General features: G+C 53.2%; 2 protein-coding genes across 7 annotated transcripts; one reads left to right on the forward strand and one right to left on the reverse strand.

Moving 5' to 3' along the window:
* Nucleotides 1–2,725: 2,725 nt before the first annotated feature.
* On the reverse strand, nt 2,726–10,977 carry LOC147186634 (coagulation factor XIII A chain-like). 6 transcript variants are annotated; one of them, XM_086101921.1, is made up of 17 exons: nt 10,830–10,977; nt 9,650–9,841; nt 9,072–9,124; nt 8,685–8,970; nt 8,362–8,610; nt 8,164–8,282; nt 7,426–8,095; nt 6,957–7,095; nt 6,587–6,690; nt 5,892–5,980; nt 5,637–5,790; nt 5,447–5,562; nt 4,795–4,966; nt 4,579–4,733; nt 4,365–4,501; nt 4,186–4,291; nt 2,726–3,312 (listed from the first exon to the last, which is right to left on the reverse strand). In XM_086101921.1, the coding sequence occupies exons 3-17, from the start codon at nt 9,099–9,101 to the stop codon at nt 3,256–3,258; spliced, it is 2,583 nt and encodes an 860-aa protein (XP_085958047.1). In that variant the 5' UTR covers nt 9,102–9,124; nt 9,650–9,841; nt 10,830–10,977; the 3' UTR covers nt 2,726–3,255. The 6 variants fall into 6 exon arrangements, with proteins under 6 accessions (XP_085958047.1, XP_085958050.1, XP_085958049.1 ...); XM_086101924.1 differs by lacking the exon at nt 10,830–10,977 and having other exon boundaries at nt 4,795–4,960; nt 7,426–7,600; nt 7,988–8,095; nt 9,650–10,759; XM_086101923.1 differs by lacking the exon at nt 10,830–10,977 and having other exon boundaries at nt 7,426–7,600; nt 7,988–8,095; nt 9,650–10,759.
* Nucleotides 10,978–11,003: 26 nt separating this feature from the next.
* Nucleotides 11,004–16,538, forward strand: nrn1a (neuritin 1a). Its single transcript, XM_086101926.1, has 3 exons — nt 11,004–11,212; nt 13,089–13,236; nt 14,562–16,538. Exons 1-3 carry the CDS (start codon nt 11,173–11,175, stop codon nt 14,785–14,787), a joined length of 414 nt encoding a protein of 137 aa, XP_085958052.1. The 5' UTR covers nt 11,004–11,172; the 3' UTR covers nt 14,788–16,538.
* Nucleotides 16,539–18,132: the final 1,594 nt, after the last annotated feature.

Raw genomic sequence — 18,132 nt, forward strand, 5'->3', positions numbered from 1 at the left:
ACATGTAATATCCAAAACAAGATGATCTGACTGTCAGGGTGCCCCATTGAACTTGTTTATTGATCCACTACTGTCATTTAGCGCGTGTGATAACCTTGACCTAGTCCACACATCAAGACAATCGGGCAATTTTTTTTTTTTTTTGGCCACACTTTTAGGACGACAAAGATCCGACGATCTCGGTCTTATAAGGTTGTCCTTGGATATAAGCTTTGTGCTCTGAGATATGTTACGAGTGCATATGTCCCGAAAATTGGATCGGGCTGACAGTCTTCAATATTAACGTCCAATATTCACAGCCCCAGATCGTTGTGTATGTGTGGTAAAATTGAATTGTGATGACATCAACGTAAAGTAACCGATCCAGAAATTTCCCAACATGGACACTGGGGCGGCGCTCTCGGTTAAACTGCAGCGGATGTATTTATAATGCAAACGTCTGAGCGCTGCGCTTCAACGTTTTCACCGTTGCTGCCTTCCACCTTCCTTCCAGGGCTCCTGCTCCTCCTTCGTCCACGAAGGCCGGCTGCCGCTGATGTTAACGACAATGATGAAGGTAGGTCAGTGTTTGTTTAGGGCCGTTCTCCAAAGCCACTCATAATTGAGTGACTTGGCCATTTTGTGGTGATGTGACCCGTTTGTTTCGTGCCGCAATGCATCTTGAAAAGTAGCCAACAAAGATGGCCTCGATCAAATCAAATGCAGGGGGGATGGGCACTGGGTCACCCCACTGAAAAAAAAAATCACCCAGTTTTCCAAAAATGCTGATAAATCTTCTGTATATTTTCTCGAAAAAAATGGGGTGAGAAAAAACGTGAAAAGAATTGGCTCCTCCGCCCCTCCCACTTTTTCCCCGTGTTCAACAAATACCATGCAAAAGAAGGAAGATGCACTTCTCTGTATTGATTTAAGATAATACCCCCATTGAAACAATCTCGTTAACGCAATTCATTCATTCTTCCTCTATTATTGCAGAAGGTTGTTCTGATACGCTGCAATTTTCCAATTACAGTGGCGCAAATCATTTTAATTTTGATCAATGGTTAATCTGGAGACTGTATTTTCTCAAAATTGGATTAAAAAAAAAACATTTTTCCCTTTGCTGATTCAAAAACAGGACATGGTTTCAAATGGAGAGCGGAGAAAAAGCAAGAAAACAAATTGATTGTGGTTCACTTCCTGGTTTGGTGGTCTGCAGTCTCTGTTTAAAAAAAAAAAAAGAGGCAAAAGTGTTCTAGAAAGTAAAGCAGTCCACTGTGTCCACGAGGGCGTGTGGATTTTGGTCCAGCGCAGGCCAAGCGAATGGCTTCAAGGAAGTCCCAAATGAAGGTGGAAACGGGGAAGGTGTGTCGGCATGCCACGCGCTTGAGCCGCTCGATTGTGATTGTGATTGCGATGAGGCCGTCGTCGCGACCTTTGGAACCGCTTGACGGCGCTAATCTCCTCATTTTGCATTTCTATGCGAAGCGCTCCACTCGGAGGCGGTTCGCATGACTTCCCCCGTCCATCCCAGCGAGCCAAGACGTGATTGTCAATCAAGTGACTTACTTCACTGAGCAAACTTGACAATGTCATTCTTGCTCTCTCTTGCCCGTGACGTCATTCCAAACAAATTTTGGTCCTCTTTCTCCAAGATGCCAATAAAGCGTTCAAAAGGTTTGGCTTGGTTATCGGCCGTGGCGTTCCCTTCTTAGGCACGCTAACTCTGAGCGGGCGAGTCCTCCGACCCCCTCCGGCCGCCGCCAGGCTTGCCGAACAACGAGGCGAAGTCACACAAGCGTCTGGGACCGAGTGGCGAGGACACAAAGTTGCGTCTCCGGCAGCACAAAGTGTGCCATGTTATTTATTGGCCGGTCGCCACGGAGATGTCGCAGAGGAGCCAAGCATCGGCCTGCAATGGCCTGGATTCATCCATTCACACCGAGGCCAGGAGGAGCTCGCGGCTGCCGGGAATCGCTCCCCGTCCCGGCCGCCTTCAAGTTCCAGGGCCCCAAATTTCCAATTTTTAGTTCGAATTGTCCATTTCTGAGAACGCGAGGAAGCTTTGCCACTCTCTCGTCCGCTACGTCGAGGGTTAGGGTCTAAAATGTGCCCTGCCGTGCCCTGGCCTGCTCCTCCTCCAACTCCTCTTCAGCCTCCACCGGAGCTAGGAGTTGACGTGACAGCGCCACCTGTTTGCAGCGTCGGGATGACACAACAAACAGACATCTCCAGCTGCGGCGGCGGGCGTGAGAGGGGGAGGGCCCTGCAAAACCGGTTTCTCATCGTGATTCGGAGCTCATGCTCGTTGGCCTGTCAGCCAACTCGCTCTTGTGCGCTGCTTAAAGAAGCAGTGCGTGGCAAGTGTGTCTCCGCTTGCCCTGGAACCTGAGGGCGTAACGCCACCGGAGGCAAATGCACGTCCAGCGCGTCGAAAACCTGCCACGCTTTGCCCTGAGCCAAATACCGCTAGCAAATGGCGGCAGGCCTTGGACTCTCCGGACCCGGATTTGCCACCTCGACCTACCGCTGCGTCTCCGACTTAGACCTGGCCCGCGTGTAGTGACACGGGCGGCCGCTAGGGGGCACTGCGTTGCACTCCAAAGACGCTTCGCCTCACCGCAGTCGGTCTCGGGGCACTTGGAGACCACCGATATGTCGACAAACGAGGGACCGCTCACTGCACATCGTGACGAACAACGCGACGGTCGCCACGGTCAATATCAAATGACAGTGGTAATAGAGATGCTTTTGACTTTGCTTTATTGTTAGTAGGTAAGCGAGGAATGCACTAGAAGAAATGGCTGAAGAGAGAAACAATCGTCTGGTTGGATTGATTAGCAACGTGACAAGTGGGATTGATGAGCGATGGACACGAGCTCCTGCGGTCAATCGGGTTCCTCTTCGGCTGCGCAAGTCGAGTGTCGCCGCCCTTGGAAACGTCACGGCCATTGATTTGAGTGGCCGTTTTAGAGGGCAGCCAATCGGAGAAGAGGAGAAGTTGAAACCAAAGGGTCGATGCGGACAAATCGGCACATTGAGCTGTTTTGCTCCAATGTGGGGAAAGAAAAGCCCCCGAGAAAAGAGGCCCTTTTCGACACACACACACAAAACGAAAAAACGCAATTTCTCCGGCAGCGGAAACTCGCAGCCACGCTCGGCATTCCCGTCTCATTGCCAGCCTGATCAAAAATGGATTTGCCGTCATCGTTCATTCTCTGGGATTGCGTGAAAGAGCCGCATCGGATCCACGCGAATGAGAAGCGAATGTGGCCTTCAGTCTTCCTCGTCCTTGAGCTTTTCCTCAACGATGAAGTCAACCTTTCCCCAAATCTGCAAGAAGAGACAACACGACAAAGGGGTCTTGATGCGTCCAGATGGATCGAACAAAGCAAACGCCAACGCTGATGGAAGAATCACATCATTGGCATTCACCTCTTCTCAAAGTGAAAGGAAAGACTCTCTCTCTCTCCTTTAAAAAAAAAAATTAATTGCAGATTTCATTTGAAGCCTGCACATAGGGGCCTGAAGTTCAACACGGACATTTCGGACTTGCCGGTCTCAGTGCGTCAGGGGTGCGGCACCGCGGTGCGCTAAAATAGGCCAGGCAGCCCCGAGCCCGACGGGAAGACATGGCGCGTTGTTCAGAGAAAGAAGTAGAGGCAGAGAAGGTCCCCAATGAATCCGACAGAGCCCAGAGAAGGCAAGCGTGTGCGTGGTGTCCGCGCTCTCTTTATTTGCTCCAAGTTTCAGAATGACCATCGAGTTGATGCTAATTCCCGTTAGCTCGTCTTTTGCATTCTACGTGAGCGTCACGCGAGCAAAAGAATGCGGCTGCTTTGAAAATGTCTGTGTTTCACGATGCAATCTTTGTTGTGTTTTCGAGTCCACTTCGAATGGGAGTGACAAATGGACAGCTGGAGGCAAACAAGCCTCTTTTTGGGGAGACCGCGCAAGAAAGTAAGACGAGGCGCTTAGCGATACTTTGTTTCATCAAATGATGGATTTGTTCAATAAAACTCTGGAGCATAATAGTTGTCTGCAGTCTGCTGCTTGAAATCATACTGCCGCGAAGGATTCCGGATGATGTGTTTGTTGAGCCAAGAGTATGGGAAGTGCCAGAGAAAAAAAGGAGAAGTTGAAGCAGAGGGCCCTGCGTGTCAAGCGCTTGACGGCAAAGCGTGTTTTTTTTTTCTTTGTTTTTACCTCGCACAGATTGGCACTGGACATCACGGCCACCAGAGTGCGCTTTCCGGTTATTTGCGGGATGAAGGATTCCTTCCAGTTGAAAGAGCCTTGAGGTTGGAGGATGCTGAAAGGCACACCCACGCGCACGTGAAGACACAGGCGCGCCCCGACGGCAGCCCGGCAGCGGACGCGCATACTTGTAGAAGCGTTTCCTGTTGGTCATGGTTCGGGGGCCCTCTATGGCCAAGGTGACGTTGTAGAGAGGGAAGGTGAAGGTGTTGACGAAGGAGACGTTGACAAACATGTCCTGTCCGACCGCTTGAATGCCGCTGACCTGTGGGGCCGCAAGCGCGCCGGCGTCAGCTTCCCGTCGCGCTCGGCCTGTCGCGCCGCGTCGGGAAGGCCCGCTACCTTGAGCTGGAGGTTGGGGGCCTGCAGGTAGACCACCTTCATGGCGTTCAGGTACGCGGCGTCGCCGTGACCCGCCAGCGTGAAGCACAGGAAGCGCTGGAAGCCCAAGTTCTTCAGGTAATCCTGAGCCCTGGTCTTCACCACCACGCGCTCGGCTGCAAGCCAGTCGCTCAACTTGAGCTTTCCGATCTCATCTCATCTAAACGGGCGACTCACTCTTATTGGGTGGCACGGTGATCTCCACGGCCTCGGATTTGAAGCGATTGGACAGCACGCCCGTGTAGAAGATAACGGCGCACGTCACCAGCGCTTTGACCGTTTGGGCCGTGTCGCTCTTGCTCTGGAACTCCACCACCAGGTCCACGTCCTTGCCCAGCTCCACCTGAGCCTCAGGACACAAATGAAGGGCTTTGCTTTAAAAAAAAAAAAACATTGCATCCGCTGGCTTGGCTTCGCACTCCGGCCGACTCCTTTTCAAAGGTCCTCCGGCCACAGATCATCCAATACAGAAGTCGACAAGCAGAAATGACTCCTGATGGCCAGCTGACGTCGTTGCAGCGCGTTCCGGAGCGTTTGTCATCAAGATATTTCCCACGCTCAAAGTGGGTGCTTCACGCGACTCCACCTCACACGCGGCGTGGGCGGAGAGCGATCGCGCCGCGCCGGCAAAAGTTGGACGCGCTTCAACCGAGCGCCGAAAGGAAGACGCGAGGACACGTGAAGACGAGAAACACCAAGAAAACCGAAGGGCAGATGAGGACACATACAAATGACCCGTGGCCATCTCGAGAGAGAGAGAGAGAGAGAGAAGGTGGTGTCAAGACACCAGGACAGCTAGTGTGACACGTGGAGGCATGAGGACGGACACCTCTTGAGTGGAAAGCGAGCAGGTGATCTGAGAATCTGCTTGGCCTGCTCCAGCGTCATCCCTCTCCAGACCGAAGCCCTGCGCTGCCACCATTGCCTTGGCCTCGTCGGGACTTCCTACACACACATTGGCGCGTACATTTGAGTTGGGCCGGGGGAGGTGGCCGCGGTCGGAATGGAGACGCCGTCACCTTCGGGGTGCTTGTACGTGGACGTGACCTCGTCCGGGGTGTCCGCCAGGATGTGCTTGGTGAAGAGTCCCTTTCCCACCAGCGTCTTGTCCACGTAGACCGAGATCACATTGCCGTATTTGTCCCGCGTCAAGTAGTGGACGTCGCTGTTCACCTGCGGGTTTTTATTTTATTTTTTTTGGGGGGGTGGGCACATTGGCTGACGTTAACCACCAGAAGACACGGGAAGCGGTGCGCCCAGGCTCGGCGGCTGACCTCGGCGAAAATGAAGGGAGCGTCGTAGGAGTGGCCCACCTGACCCTCCTTGATGGCGAGCACCGAGGCGGGGCCGCAGCGGTAGAGGCCTGCACGGGTGGGAGGACGTCACCGCTAAGGAAGACTCCGCTATTCAGCTTGCACTTTGAAGCAAGCGCCTAGTTGCTGTTGTGAAAACCCGGCGAGTCCCGTGGCGTGCAGTCAACCGGTCACAAGTCCAGTCGTACAACGTCGCCCGGTCACAACGTTGCCTATTTTGGCGCAGGTGCTCCAGTTTGTGTTTGAAACTGTTGAGTGAACGTAGCTCAGCTGTCACTCTGCGTCTTCTCTTGTGACGGCGGACGCCAGACATGCTCGCCTTTCATATCCTTTGAGTTCAAATGGGCTTTTTTTTTGCCATTTGACAACTTTGCGTACTGGCCAGATTTGACTGGAGGACACCAAATAAAAAAGGGCCCTTAAAAAGCGCCCGCTATCTCCAAAGGGCAGACTTCTCAACGTGGGCGGCCAAGACGCGGCAAATGGCGTAGGGCCGCTTCAAGTCAAGTGAAGATTCACGACCAGTCAAAACCGGGTGGAGTCTCTCCAAAGTCGCCGATCGCTCTCGAACCGAGCGGAATCAAGTCTGCGGCACGCGACCCGAGCGCGGGAGCCGGCGTTGTGCTCCGGCGACCCCGGGCGCAGCCCCCACGTACCGTCGCTGGTCTCCTGCGGGGTGGCGTCCACCACCTGCCAGCCGCTCAGTCGGGGGGGCAGGTCGGGGCGCTTCATGTAGACCTCGTTCCAGCAGTGGTAGTTCCTGCACGGACACCCTGACTGTCAGGACCACAAACACGCGGACGCAACGCACGGACGACATCCGGAGCGGGTCCGTTTGCCATTTTGGACGCGGCGGCGTTGACGGCCACCGATCGGCGGAACGCTCGGTCCTTATCTCGAGAGATGGGCTTTTCAGGAATCAAAGTGTTGCCGCGTCTCCCGATGAGGTATCTCGTCATCGCCGACGGTCGCTCCTCTTTGCGACATCCGTGGGGACGGCGAGTGAGTGCGCGCGTGGGGACCCACCAGATGGAGTCGTGCGTGTTGCGCTCGTCCGCGGATCCGTCCGACTTGAAGACGAGTTCGATCTTCAAGTTGGCGTTGTTATCGTGAGCCGAGTTGAAGTTGGAGATGACTCTGGCCGGGATGCCCAGGCAGCGCAGGACTGCCAAAAGAACAGCCATTGTCACCACCGCGGCGGCGGTCACCCGAGCCGTGACAACAGATTTTGACCCCGACTGTCAACTGCGGATGAGATCTTGACCGAATGAAATCATGGCCGGCGGAAAAACCGCGACGTACAGGTACGTGGAAGTCCTCTATCAGGACTTCAATTTTCACTTTGGCCTCGAGTCCATTTGACGTCGGTGTTTTTTGAACATGGCATCCCGACGCAAAGTCGAGGCCTTGAATGAGCGCTTCTACTTTTGCCCAAACGTCATCCTTTCGACGCCGCTTTGTGCACGAGAGGTGTGAGTGCGCGGCCCCCTCTTACAGGTGTTGAAGACTCCGGCAAACACCCAGCACTGGCCGTAGCGCACGGGGCTGCCCGTGTTGGCGTACTGCAGCAGGATATTCACGCTGCCCGTCCACAGGGTGGGCGCCGTGCCCCCGGAAAAGTTCTCGCTCCAGTTGCCCACCAGGACGCCGTCTTCGTCCTGGGAGTTGATCTGCGGAGGGGAAGGCGGGCAGCGCGGTGTTGTGAGAGAGAGAGAGTGAGAGAGAGACTGGACACCTCGAATGTGTTGGAGACTGAGACGCAGCCGGCGGACGGACACGATGAGGAATAAGATCAGACGCAGCGATGGATTTGACGGACATAGAATGCACCGCTGGGAGGATGCTGGAAACGGGAGCCGCCGCCTCGCAGGCAAAGAGGAAGACCGAGCGGCAGATTTCCTGGAAGACTCCCCCACAGCTGCGGTGACGGCGAAAAAGGCCGGAGGACGGGAGCGAATGGGAGAGGAGCCTTGCGTGCGGCCACGCCGCAACAGGCTCAGGAGAAGTCGGGACGCCAAAGAAGCCATCCCGGTCGGGCAGCAAGGAGAGAAGCTCACCAAGGCCGAACCTTTCCGGACCATTTTAATGGCGTCGCCGCGGTTTCTGATGGGCATGCGGGATGCGTCCAGGATGTAAATGCAGGCGTCCAAGATGCCGCGATCAAACTGCGAAAGGATGTGTGCCGGATGTTATCCGTTGGCCCGCAAGCCCGTCGGCTGGCGCCGGAACGCACCTGTCCGAAGACCCAGTCGCGACTGAGTAAGGTCTCTTTGGAGCCCATGTAGATGGCGCCCACGTCGCCGAGAACGTACTCCTGCCGTCCTTCGTCGTCCGGATAGTACACGGAGTCCTCTGCGGGCCGGCACGGAAAACCTCACCCACCCATCCGAGGGAGGAGGCGGGCGGTGGGCGGGCAAACGATTTCACCCACCGCTATTCCAGCAGTTGAAGAGAATGTAACAGTCGGTGTCCGGGTCCCTCTTGGTGCGCTGCAGCCCTCTTGCGGTCACGATGGTGACGTACATGCGGAACTTGCCCACGATGGCGTCGGCCTGCGGCGTGATTCCCAACAGCAGCCACGAGCCCTGGGACTCCACGATCCGACCCGGCCAGCGACCCCTGCGGCGCGTGCCGAAGGTGGCCTCCTCCAGGGTGCGCCGACGGACCGAGGCCCTGGAACCTGAGGACGGAGGAGCTCATTCCTCCACTTCCCACCCGAGTCTCAAGTCGGCGCGGAAACGGGCTCGGACGCACCGATCAGGAACTCCAGCTTGAACTTGTCCCTGGGGGTGACGGGTCGGGAAAAGGTGACGCGCAGGACGAACTCTTGCCCCCGGCGGATCACCAGGTGCTCGGTGTCGTAGGCCTGGGTGCGGTGCTTGGGCATGTTGACGTCCCTGCACGTGTTGACTTCCACCACCCTGAGCGACTCGCGCCAGCCTCGGGGGTCGGGGTCGTCGTCAAACACTTTGTCGTCCTCGTGGAAAGCTTCGAATAGCGGGAAATCGTCTTCGTCGTTGCCCAGGTTGCTGGTGGACGGCTGCGGTGACATTTGGCTTCCTGTTACGGCGCGCCACGCCACTGCAAATCGTCGGCTTTGAAACGCCCGGCCGGCTTTTGCGGCCGCTGCCTCGCACTCACCGCCTCGTTGTAGCGCCCCGTCGTGTCCATGGCGGGCGCGGATGGATCGCGAGCTGAGCGAAACAAACAAAAGCGAGAGCGCAGAAAGAACAAACACGTGAGATGGAAAGCGCCACACTGTATCCCGCTCTCCCTTTTCTCGAATCCTAGCTGGCTCGGAGCGGGCCTGGTGGACTGGGCGCCGCGTTGACAATCAATGGCTCGGGGAACGCGCAGGCAAGCCAGCGACAACCCGTCGGTTGCCGGCTTCGGTCATGTTCGCGAGAGGGTGGCGAAAATGTTGCCAAAAGCTTTTCCAAGTTTGAGGTGAGAGGCTTGCCAAGTGTCCCGCGTGGGGATTCGCCACCGTACCAAGACTCAGTCGGGCTGCAGATTTGCCGGTGAGAGGCTGACATCTGGGCAATTTGAACTTCAACACCATCTCGAAACGATGAGTCGACGGTCACGTGACTTGTCCGTGACCTCCGCTCGTGCCGATTGGAATGAAAAGCTTCCCAGAAGAGCTCCGCTTCCCGTTTGGAGAGGCGTCACGTTTAGCCGGCAAATAAGAGGCCCGGGCGTGTGAGCGCGTGTCTTACCTGCGTGTTGGAGGCAGCGTTGTGACCACGACACGCGGAGCCTCCTTTAAGTAGCCGACTGACTTCCTCTTTGTCGCGCCTCGGGAGGCGGCGAGCGAAGCGTTCCTTCTTCCCAAAACCAAACTCTCATTTCCTCTGACCTCAAAGGTCGTCGTGACACGCCGCCGCCGCGGAGGTCAAGTCGCCGACGTCCTGTTTTGCGACCAAGTGATGAGCAAGAGTGCAACTTGACTGAAGAAAGTGGAGCAAGGAAGCGGAAGGTCGCCCCAACACAAAAACCGAAAAACCTTTTGGATGCTCAGTCAGCACAGCAACAGTCTCACACACACACACACACACACACACACACACGATGAAGATGTCAAGCAGTTGCGCCATGCTGATGCCCAAAGTTGACAAAGTCAGGCCCACGACGACCCGCTCGCAGGTCACATCAGAGACGGATCGCATTGCCCTTTGTGGACATGAAACATGAATTTCAGACAATAACGACACAATGTTTATTCTTGCTGCTCTTCTGGAATTTGCAAACGCTGGAAAGTCTGTCATTCTTGAATTGTTTTTTTTTTCTTTTTGGGGGGGAAGGGGGGGATTGCAAGTTGTCCTTGCCCGCAGAGCCCTTTTGAGCCTTGACAAATTGGCAAACTGCGATCATGACGTCTCTGAACCAAGAGACCGAGTCTCCCCACTTTCACATCTTGAACCGCCCGTGGAGGAAAGGTTGCTCGGGTTGGATTTGTGTTTTCTGTAGTCCGATGTGTCGGGTCGTATTTGATGTGGAAGCGCCCTCGCGAGCAGCTGCAGCTGTTGGGAGAGCGCGACCCCAAGAAAGACCTCCTGCTGTCGTGCCGCGTCCTTTTGCTCTTGCTTCTTCCTTTCGCGCCAGCAGAGGGCGCCAGAGGACCCTTCAATCCCGGATGGCTTCCCCGGACGGCTTCAGCTACCTACTGCGACGTCCAATTTGCGTCTATCGCCATGTTAATAATCATCTTGGTTGACGATAAGCACGGCATACACCGCAGAGCGTCGTGTGTCATTTGCACGACGACGCCAAAAAGCAAGTGACATTTTTCTTTCTTTTCTGTTCTCTTTGATTTCGTCGTAGCAATCTGTATGATCGAGCCGAGGATAATCGCGACGCGCTGAAACGGGACTTTGAGCCGAAGGCGTTGCACCTCACCTCAACTGCTTTTCCGGCAATACTTTCGGAACGGAGACAAATGGACGTCAAACTCGTGACGTCATTTCACCGATCATGTGAGTGTGGCATCTTGATGACGTTCAGGAAGGATTTTTTTTTGTTGCAGATGAAAAAAAGTGAATGAAGGAGTTGTTCCTTTGACGAAGAGGAGGAGGAGGAGTCTCTCTCTCTCTCTCTCTCTCTCTCTCTCTCTCTTTCCCGCCACGGAGGAGGAGGAGCGTGTACGTGCGTGTGACTTTGCGGGCATGCGCGCCTCCTCTGCGGCGTTAGTCCGTGCGTGCGGGCCTGCGTGCGTGCGTGCCTACGTGCACGTCCACCGAGGATGGCGGGAACCCTCGCGCTCGTCCTGGTGCTTCACTTTGGTGAGTTGCGGCCGCCGAAAGGACGTTTTTGAAACTCGCGTCGTCGTCCTCATTGACGGCGATTGTTCGTCTCGAACGACGGTTGTTCCGTTTGGAATTTATTTGCAGCCACCTAACCTTGTACTGCTGGCAAGTGACTCGCGGCGGAAAGTGCACGGGTCCATTACATTGTTTTCTTCTCCACCCCAAAATAGACATTTATTCATTTGGTCTCGTGAGCTCCTTTGATTTCTGTCACGTGAGCGCGACCGGGTGCGCCAAAAAGGGGGATCCCCACCCCCTTGCCATCTTCCTCCTGCTCGTCTTCATCTTGCTCCTCTTCCTCCTTTATTTGTGCCAAAGTGGCCTTTTGCGCGTGAGACTTAAATGTTCGTTTGCGCACGCGCCTGAGCGTGTGTGTGTGTGTGTGACTCACTTGCGCACTCAACGCCGAGGCCTCGGTTTTTTTTCCTGCAATAATACTCGCGTTTTGTTATAGTGTCTTAAAAAAAAAAGAATGATGAAAAAAAATTAGGCGAAAAAAATGATGTCATTTTTAGCCGTGGGCGCGCCTTCCCGCAGAATGCGTGCCGGGCGGGCTCCGTCTAATATGTGGACTGCACCAGTCGTCTTCTTTTTTTTTCCTAATAGTTTTTTTCATGAACCTCGTTGTAATTGTTGCATAAGAGCGATGCGCGGAGGTGTGCGCGCGCGTGCCAAAGACTGAGCACGCTTTTCTTCTTCGGAAGCGCGCGCAAGCACCTCGGTCTTTCTGTTTCTTCCATCCCCTCATATTTTTGTATCGCCTCCTTTATTGTTAGCATTATTCTTATGATGACCGAACTTAGCCAATTTTATTTCATCAATTCTTATTGTGATCCTCATCGTCGTGATTCCGACTCGTTCTGAAAACATTGATTTCGTGTGACAGACTGGTTTCTTTTTTGGGGCTGCGGGGATTTCGTGGCAAGGAGACGAAATGGCAACGCGCGTCCGCTTTCTTTGCCTGTGTGTTTGCGTGCGCGCGCGGGGTGGGCGTGTCGAACGCACGCACTGCAGGAACGCGCGAGTTTGCGCGTGAGGCGCGCTGAAAGGAAAAGCCAAAGCCAACGAAAAAGAGAAAGCAAAGCAACGTGTGGCAAATACGACAATCAAAGTGCACAAACGAGACAACCCCACGCGGGGACTTTTTTCGTTTTTGAAAGAGAAACGACCCAAAAAAAAAAAACGAATGCTGCAGCATGACGTCCCGTGACGTCATCCGCTCCTCATTCATATTTTTTTGGAGGGGAACAAAATCCACTCGAAGCTCTCTCCGTTGAAGATTGTCCAATGGTGGCCGCGCTTTCAATTTGACCAAGGCTCAGCTTCTTTTGAAGCATTTCGATTCACGGGCGAGATGATTGGAATGAAATCACAAGGCCTCAAGTGTTGGAATATCGCCAAGGCTCCAAGAAGGTTCCGGTGCGAACTGAGAGCTGGACGGGCCGCAAATGTCAGGCCCGTGTGCCGCGTCACCACTTCCGCATTGAACTTGCAGCCAAGTGTCTCGACCCCCCCCCCCCCCCCAAAAAAAATCAATCAATCACTCAAAATCAGAAGACCTGGGATTCGGCCATCGAAGCACCAAGGTGTTTGCTGGCTTGTTGTCGAAAAGGAAAAGGAAGGGCTTCCCCGAATACGGGCGGCGGTAAAATAGGCCCCCGAGCGGTTGTCGTCCTTTGTCGGGACGGGTGGGGCTGTGGAGGCGCTTTTTGTCTTTCGTGGTTTTCCGGCCACGTGTGAACGACCGCCGGGATCGAGAGACGCGCCGGCATCGGGCGACGCGCGGTCTCGGCATCGTCGACGCGACTCGGTCTCACGCCGGCGCCGTTGTTGTGCTCTCGCCCGGCCTCAGGTTGGCTGCCGCAGTCGGCGCTGGTGAGCTCCGCCCGCTGTGACGCCGTCTTCAAAGGCTTTTCTGACTGTTTGCTGCAGCTGGGGGACAACATGGCCAACTACCCCGCCGACCTCGACGACCAGCAGAACCTGCACAAGATCTGCACGTAAGAGTCGCGCGCGGGACAGCCGCGCCAGCGCCGAGCACGCCTTCTCAGCGATTCATCTGGCCGAGCGCTTTTCCAGCGATCGACAAATTGCGCTGGGGGAGCCCGCTCGTTGTTTTCCAAAGCGCGAGCGGGTAGTCGCAAATGTCTCCTTGTCAAAGGCAAAAGAAAAAAAGCCGGGACCGTCCGTCCGCTTTCATGGGAATTGGGGAAATGTTCAGCGAGGTCAAAGCGGTCGTCAATCCGTCAGGCGCCCGCGAGTCCTTCATGGATCCGCGAGTGCGCCTCCAATGTCAGCATTTGATTCCAAAGACACGCATTTGATGGAAAGCGAGGATCGAAGCGCAAAGGTTGCATGTGCGAGCCATTGGCGAGAAACGTGTAGGCGAGCCCAGCGCCTTGTTTTGGGCATTTCACTCCCGCAAACCTCGGAGCTTTTTCTCGGTTGTGCCAACTCGTTCCACGGGAGCGTTGCCTCGTGCAAACGGGGGCGTGACGGTTGGACCCGCGAAGGCCGCTAATCGGCCGTGGAGATGAGCTCCGCCCCCTGCGGCTTCAAAGGCCAAATGTTTGCACGAGACACGCGTGGGGGCGGAGTTTTGTGTCCTCCGCCACACTTAAACACACTTTGATGAGGGCGACACGCCCACTCCAGATGGCGCAGGCACCCGCGCAATATGTCAGCTTGATCGCAGCAGGGGGCGTGGCGGGAGGAAGCGGTTAACACACCTCCTCGCACATGCACACGCGCGCTAATTGGGAGCGTGAACGCGGCCGGGTCGGAGGGCAAGCGGCGATCGCGCGCCTCGTTGCTCTCACGCGGAGCTGCGGCCCTCTTTCCCCGGACAAAAAAAACCAAGGCCTTCTCGACAGTGTGGAACTCACACGTTCTGTGCTGTAGGGTTTTGGAGGGTCAAGTGTCAATCTTACGAGAGCGTTGGGACAAAAGAAAAGATTGGAATTTGTTCCGAAAGGGCCACTCAAAAGGCAAACGTGTTCAAACAACGTTGAAAGTGGAAAAGGTCCAAACGCTGAACCGTTGACACGCAACCCCGACAGACATTGCCCAAAAGGCCCTTCATCGCAAAACGACTTGACTTTTCTTGTCTTTCCCTTCTGATGCCTGGTGACATTGAGCCGCTTTTTGGTCAAAAACAGACAAGACGATGCTGCGTCGATGTGGCACTTGGTCTTGGACGAACTTGGTTCTTGCTCGCGCTATTCCCACTTGAGTTTGGAAACACACACAAAAGAGCGCACCTCGCATGTGGAAAGCATGTGACTTTTTGTTTTGCTTTTTGCCCCTTGTGCTTGTTCCCCGACAGCTACTGGGACGACTTCCACTCGTGCGCCAGCACGGCGTTGGCCGACTGCCAGGAAGGCGCCAGCGACCTTTGGGAGAAACTCAAGAAAGAATCTCGCAGTCTGGATTTTCACGGGAGTTTGTTTGAACTTTGCGGCGGGGGAAACGGCGCCCCCTCCGGGCGGGGCCCGGCAGGGGCCTTCCTGGTCCTGCTGCCCAGCCTGCTGACCTGGCTGCTGGCCCTTTAGGAGAGACGCCCACTCAACCGGAATCCCCCCCGACCCCCCAAAAAGTGGAAAGCTGAGCCCCGCGTATGCCCTCGACTCTGCCTTCTCGGCGCTTGGTCCAACCCCGCCACCCGTCATGACGCTTGGTGAAACTTCGAGGACATTCGGTTGAGACGCAGGACTTTTTCAAAATGATGTCGTCGCTTGAGCGGGCGCCGGGCGGGCACAACATTCCCCTCCCAAAAGCAGCAAATTGTCCCCCGTGCAATATAGTTTTAGCAGCTAGCTTGCGAGCTAGCTTTCTCTCTCTCTCTCTCTCTCCCTTCTTTGGCTGTGTTGGGAAGCCCACCCCGGTTTGTGGAAAGGTGCTTCTGGGACCTTCCGCTGTTGCCAATTTGAAGCGCTTCAACATTCCAGCCAGTCAGCATTTGAATCTTTCACTCTTTTCATGTTTTGGCGCCATCATGTTTTGCACTTGAACATGGGTTAGCCCAAGTTCCAAGGTCTTCGCCCGCACCCGACTGCTCTGTAGAACAGCCATTTTTTGTTGTTGTTGTTGTTGTTTTTTCAGTGGCCCTTGGTTGATGTCCAAAACAGCCAAAGTTTGTGAACACCCTTGGGCTGGAAGTGAGTATTGCTGACTTGGGTGACACCGTGACACGTGTCACCTCCTCAGCCTTTTTAGGACATGAGCACAAACGTGGGCCTGGCGTTACGCCCATTCAGCGTAGAGCTGCGAATCCAAACCTTTGCGTTAACATGGGCTCATGCTAACCAGAGTGGACTTGCGCCAACGAATGTCTTTGTGGATGAGTTTTCTCAATGCGGCTAAGTTGGGGTTCAACACTTTGTCGAGGATTTGCGTGGCTAACGGTCATCGGCTGCAGCTGAGTGTTGACCCAAGGAGGGCAACGTGTGACTTTTAGCACAGCTCTTGTCTTGCGTCAGCTCATGGTCCTTTGTGGTGTCGACGCGGTGGATTTTTGCCAGATGAAGGTTTGAATTCTTCACATTTCCGCGTTTTAACCTTGTCCTGTTTTAACGTTTAGGGTTCTTATGTTTTGGGTGCTAATACACTTTAACGTGTTGCACGTTAACATTTTTGTGTTTTCATGTTTGGTGTTTACGTTTTAGCATTCCAGCATTGTACCGTTTACTGTTTTTAGAGTTTTGACGGGTTTTTTTCACTTTTCATCGTTTTAACATTTTAGAGTTTCAATGTTTTGCGTTCTAACATTTGAGCGCTTTAGCGTCCCGCTTTGAGTCCCGGCCCGTGTGCTTGCAGGTTCCTAATCTTTTAGCAAAGAGGTTTGAAGTTTTCTTTGTGCTGGTTTCCTGAATATATATATTTTTTTGGTACGTGAGTAGAAAGTTTAGCGTTAACGTTGTTACGTTTGTGATGGCGGCAAAAATAGAAAAACAAAAGAGCAATACCACCACGACATCATGGCCAGTGTTGGTCTAGTCAACCGACCGATCAATAAGCATTCATCAAGACTGTTGTGCTCAAATAAATAACAAGTAATAACGTTGAATAATAATCACAATAATTATAATTACATATTCGTATCTCTTGTTGGTTTCTGTTTGTTTGCTCGCAATTTTTACAAATCATTCCAAAAATCATCAAAAGAATTTATAAGGATTTATGATGTTCTTCCGAGAAAGACAAAATAAGATTTAACATCGAAACTTTATTCCACTTATAATGAACATAGAAATTTCAGAAAAGAGTATTTAGTGCAAAATAAAACACGACTGTTTGAAAGGAAGTCTGGGACGTCACTCCATCTCTCTCTCTCTCTCTCTCTCTCTCTCTCTCTCTCTCTCTCTCTCTCGCGTGCGCGCGCGCGCCATCATTGCGTAAAAGGTGGCTGAAGATGAAGAGGTGCAGAATTAAGACGAGGAGGCCTCAGCTGCCCAAACGGCAAAAGTCCTCCGTCAGATTGCTGCGCGGCTCGCCCATTTGCAGACAATCGAGCATTGACAGTACGCGGAGCAGGCTGTGCATACCCGCGTGCTTTATAGAATGCGGGAATTGGGGGGCGGGGGCATTTTTTTTTCAACAATCAGCCCGCATTTCTTTTTATGAAAACGTCACACCAGAAATGGGTCCCATGAAAAAGGGAAATGACAACGACATTTAAAAAACAAATATATACACACACATATTTTCTTTCTTACGAATCCCATTTTTTGTGTCAATTAGCGTTGAGATGTGACCAATTCATATTTCATGACGCTCGGCTGGCTTGCAGGTGCATGATTTCTGGGATGCACGTGTGTGAGCACAAAATCATTGGCGACACATTGTTCGCTGTTTTATTGACAGATGAGGTGAAGGCAAAATACTCAAATTGAAATCCGATTTGACCAAAAAAAAAAAAAAACAACAACCCAACAACAAACACACAAAGATTTTTTTAATGACTTTTGGGGACCACATGCGAACGTCTCGGGGGGAGCCGACTAATTCCTGGAAGCGAGGCTGCTGAATAATTGAAGACGCAATTAAGGCCTGCAGAAGAAAGGCGCTCATGAAATATTCATGTGGAAAATCCCGCGAGAGTTCTCCTGGCCTCAACCCACTCGCGACCACGCCCTGCAGGCGTCTGCTGCACTCGTTATGGCATTCCAAAGAACAAGAATTTCATCACCTTGGAAAGCGCACGTTCGAGATGAATCGATTGATCTGAAATGCTGATGGAAAGAGTCAAAGGAAAATCATCACAATCGTACGTTTACAACCATTCTGGACAACAATGAGAGTCAGTGAGCACGGCACGAAAGGACACAAAATGTTTAATTCTCATTAAGAGCAAAACATGAATTTATTCAAAATTTCAGCAAACGGCAACGAAGAAAAAAAAAGAACGAAAGAAGACAGACACTAAAAAGACACTCCAGCGATGTAAAAATTACACATTTTATTGACCTCACTTTTGGAAAACATAATGTTAATACTTTATTAATAATATTATTCTTAAATGTTTTATATTTATAAATTGATGATTCCGTTTTTGAAACCATTTACCCGGCCTCTTTTGTTTTTTTACTTGTTTGATCCTCCAACACACACGTACGCAAATTTACGAGAAATCCATTGTTCATATCACAAGTAGACGTGTCAGCGCGGGCGTGCGCGCTCACGCACACACACACACGCACACGCGCGCACACACGCGCACACACACACACACACACACACACCGTCGATTAAAAGGGTTGGCAAAGAATTTCCTGATGATGAGGTTTGTCGCTCGATGATGACGCCAATGAAACGCCCAGCTGCGCGTTTGGGTGTGCTCTTCGTGCTGTGCTGCGACGTGACCACTTCGAGGCAGTGTGGTGCACGCGTGCAAATAG

Source organism: Hippocampus guttulatus, chromosome 21 (genome assembly GCF_054856545.1).
Source record: "Hippocampus guttulatus isolate MCC_2025c chromosome 21, RoL_Hgut_1.0, whole genome shotgun sequence".
Classification (NCBI taxonomy): Eukaryota; Metazoa; Chordata; class Actinopteri; order Syngnathiformes; family Syngnathidae; genus Hippocampus; species Hippocampus guttulatus.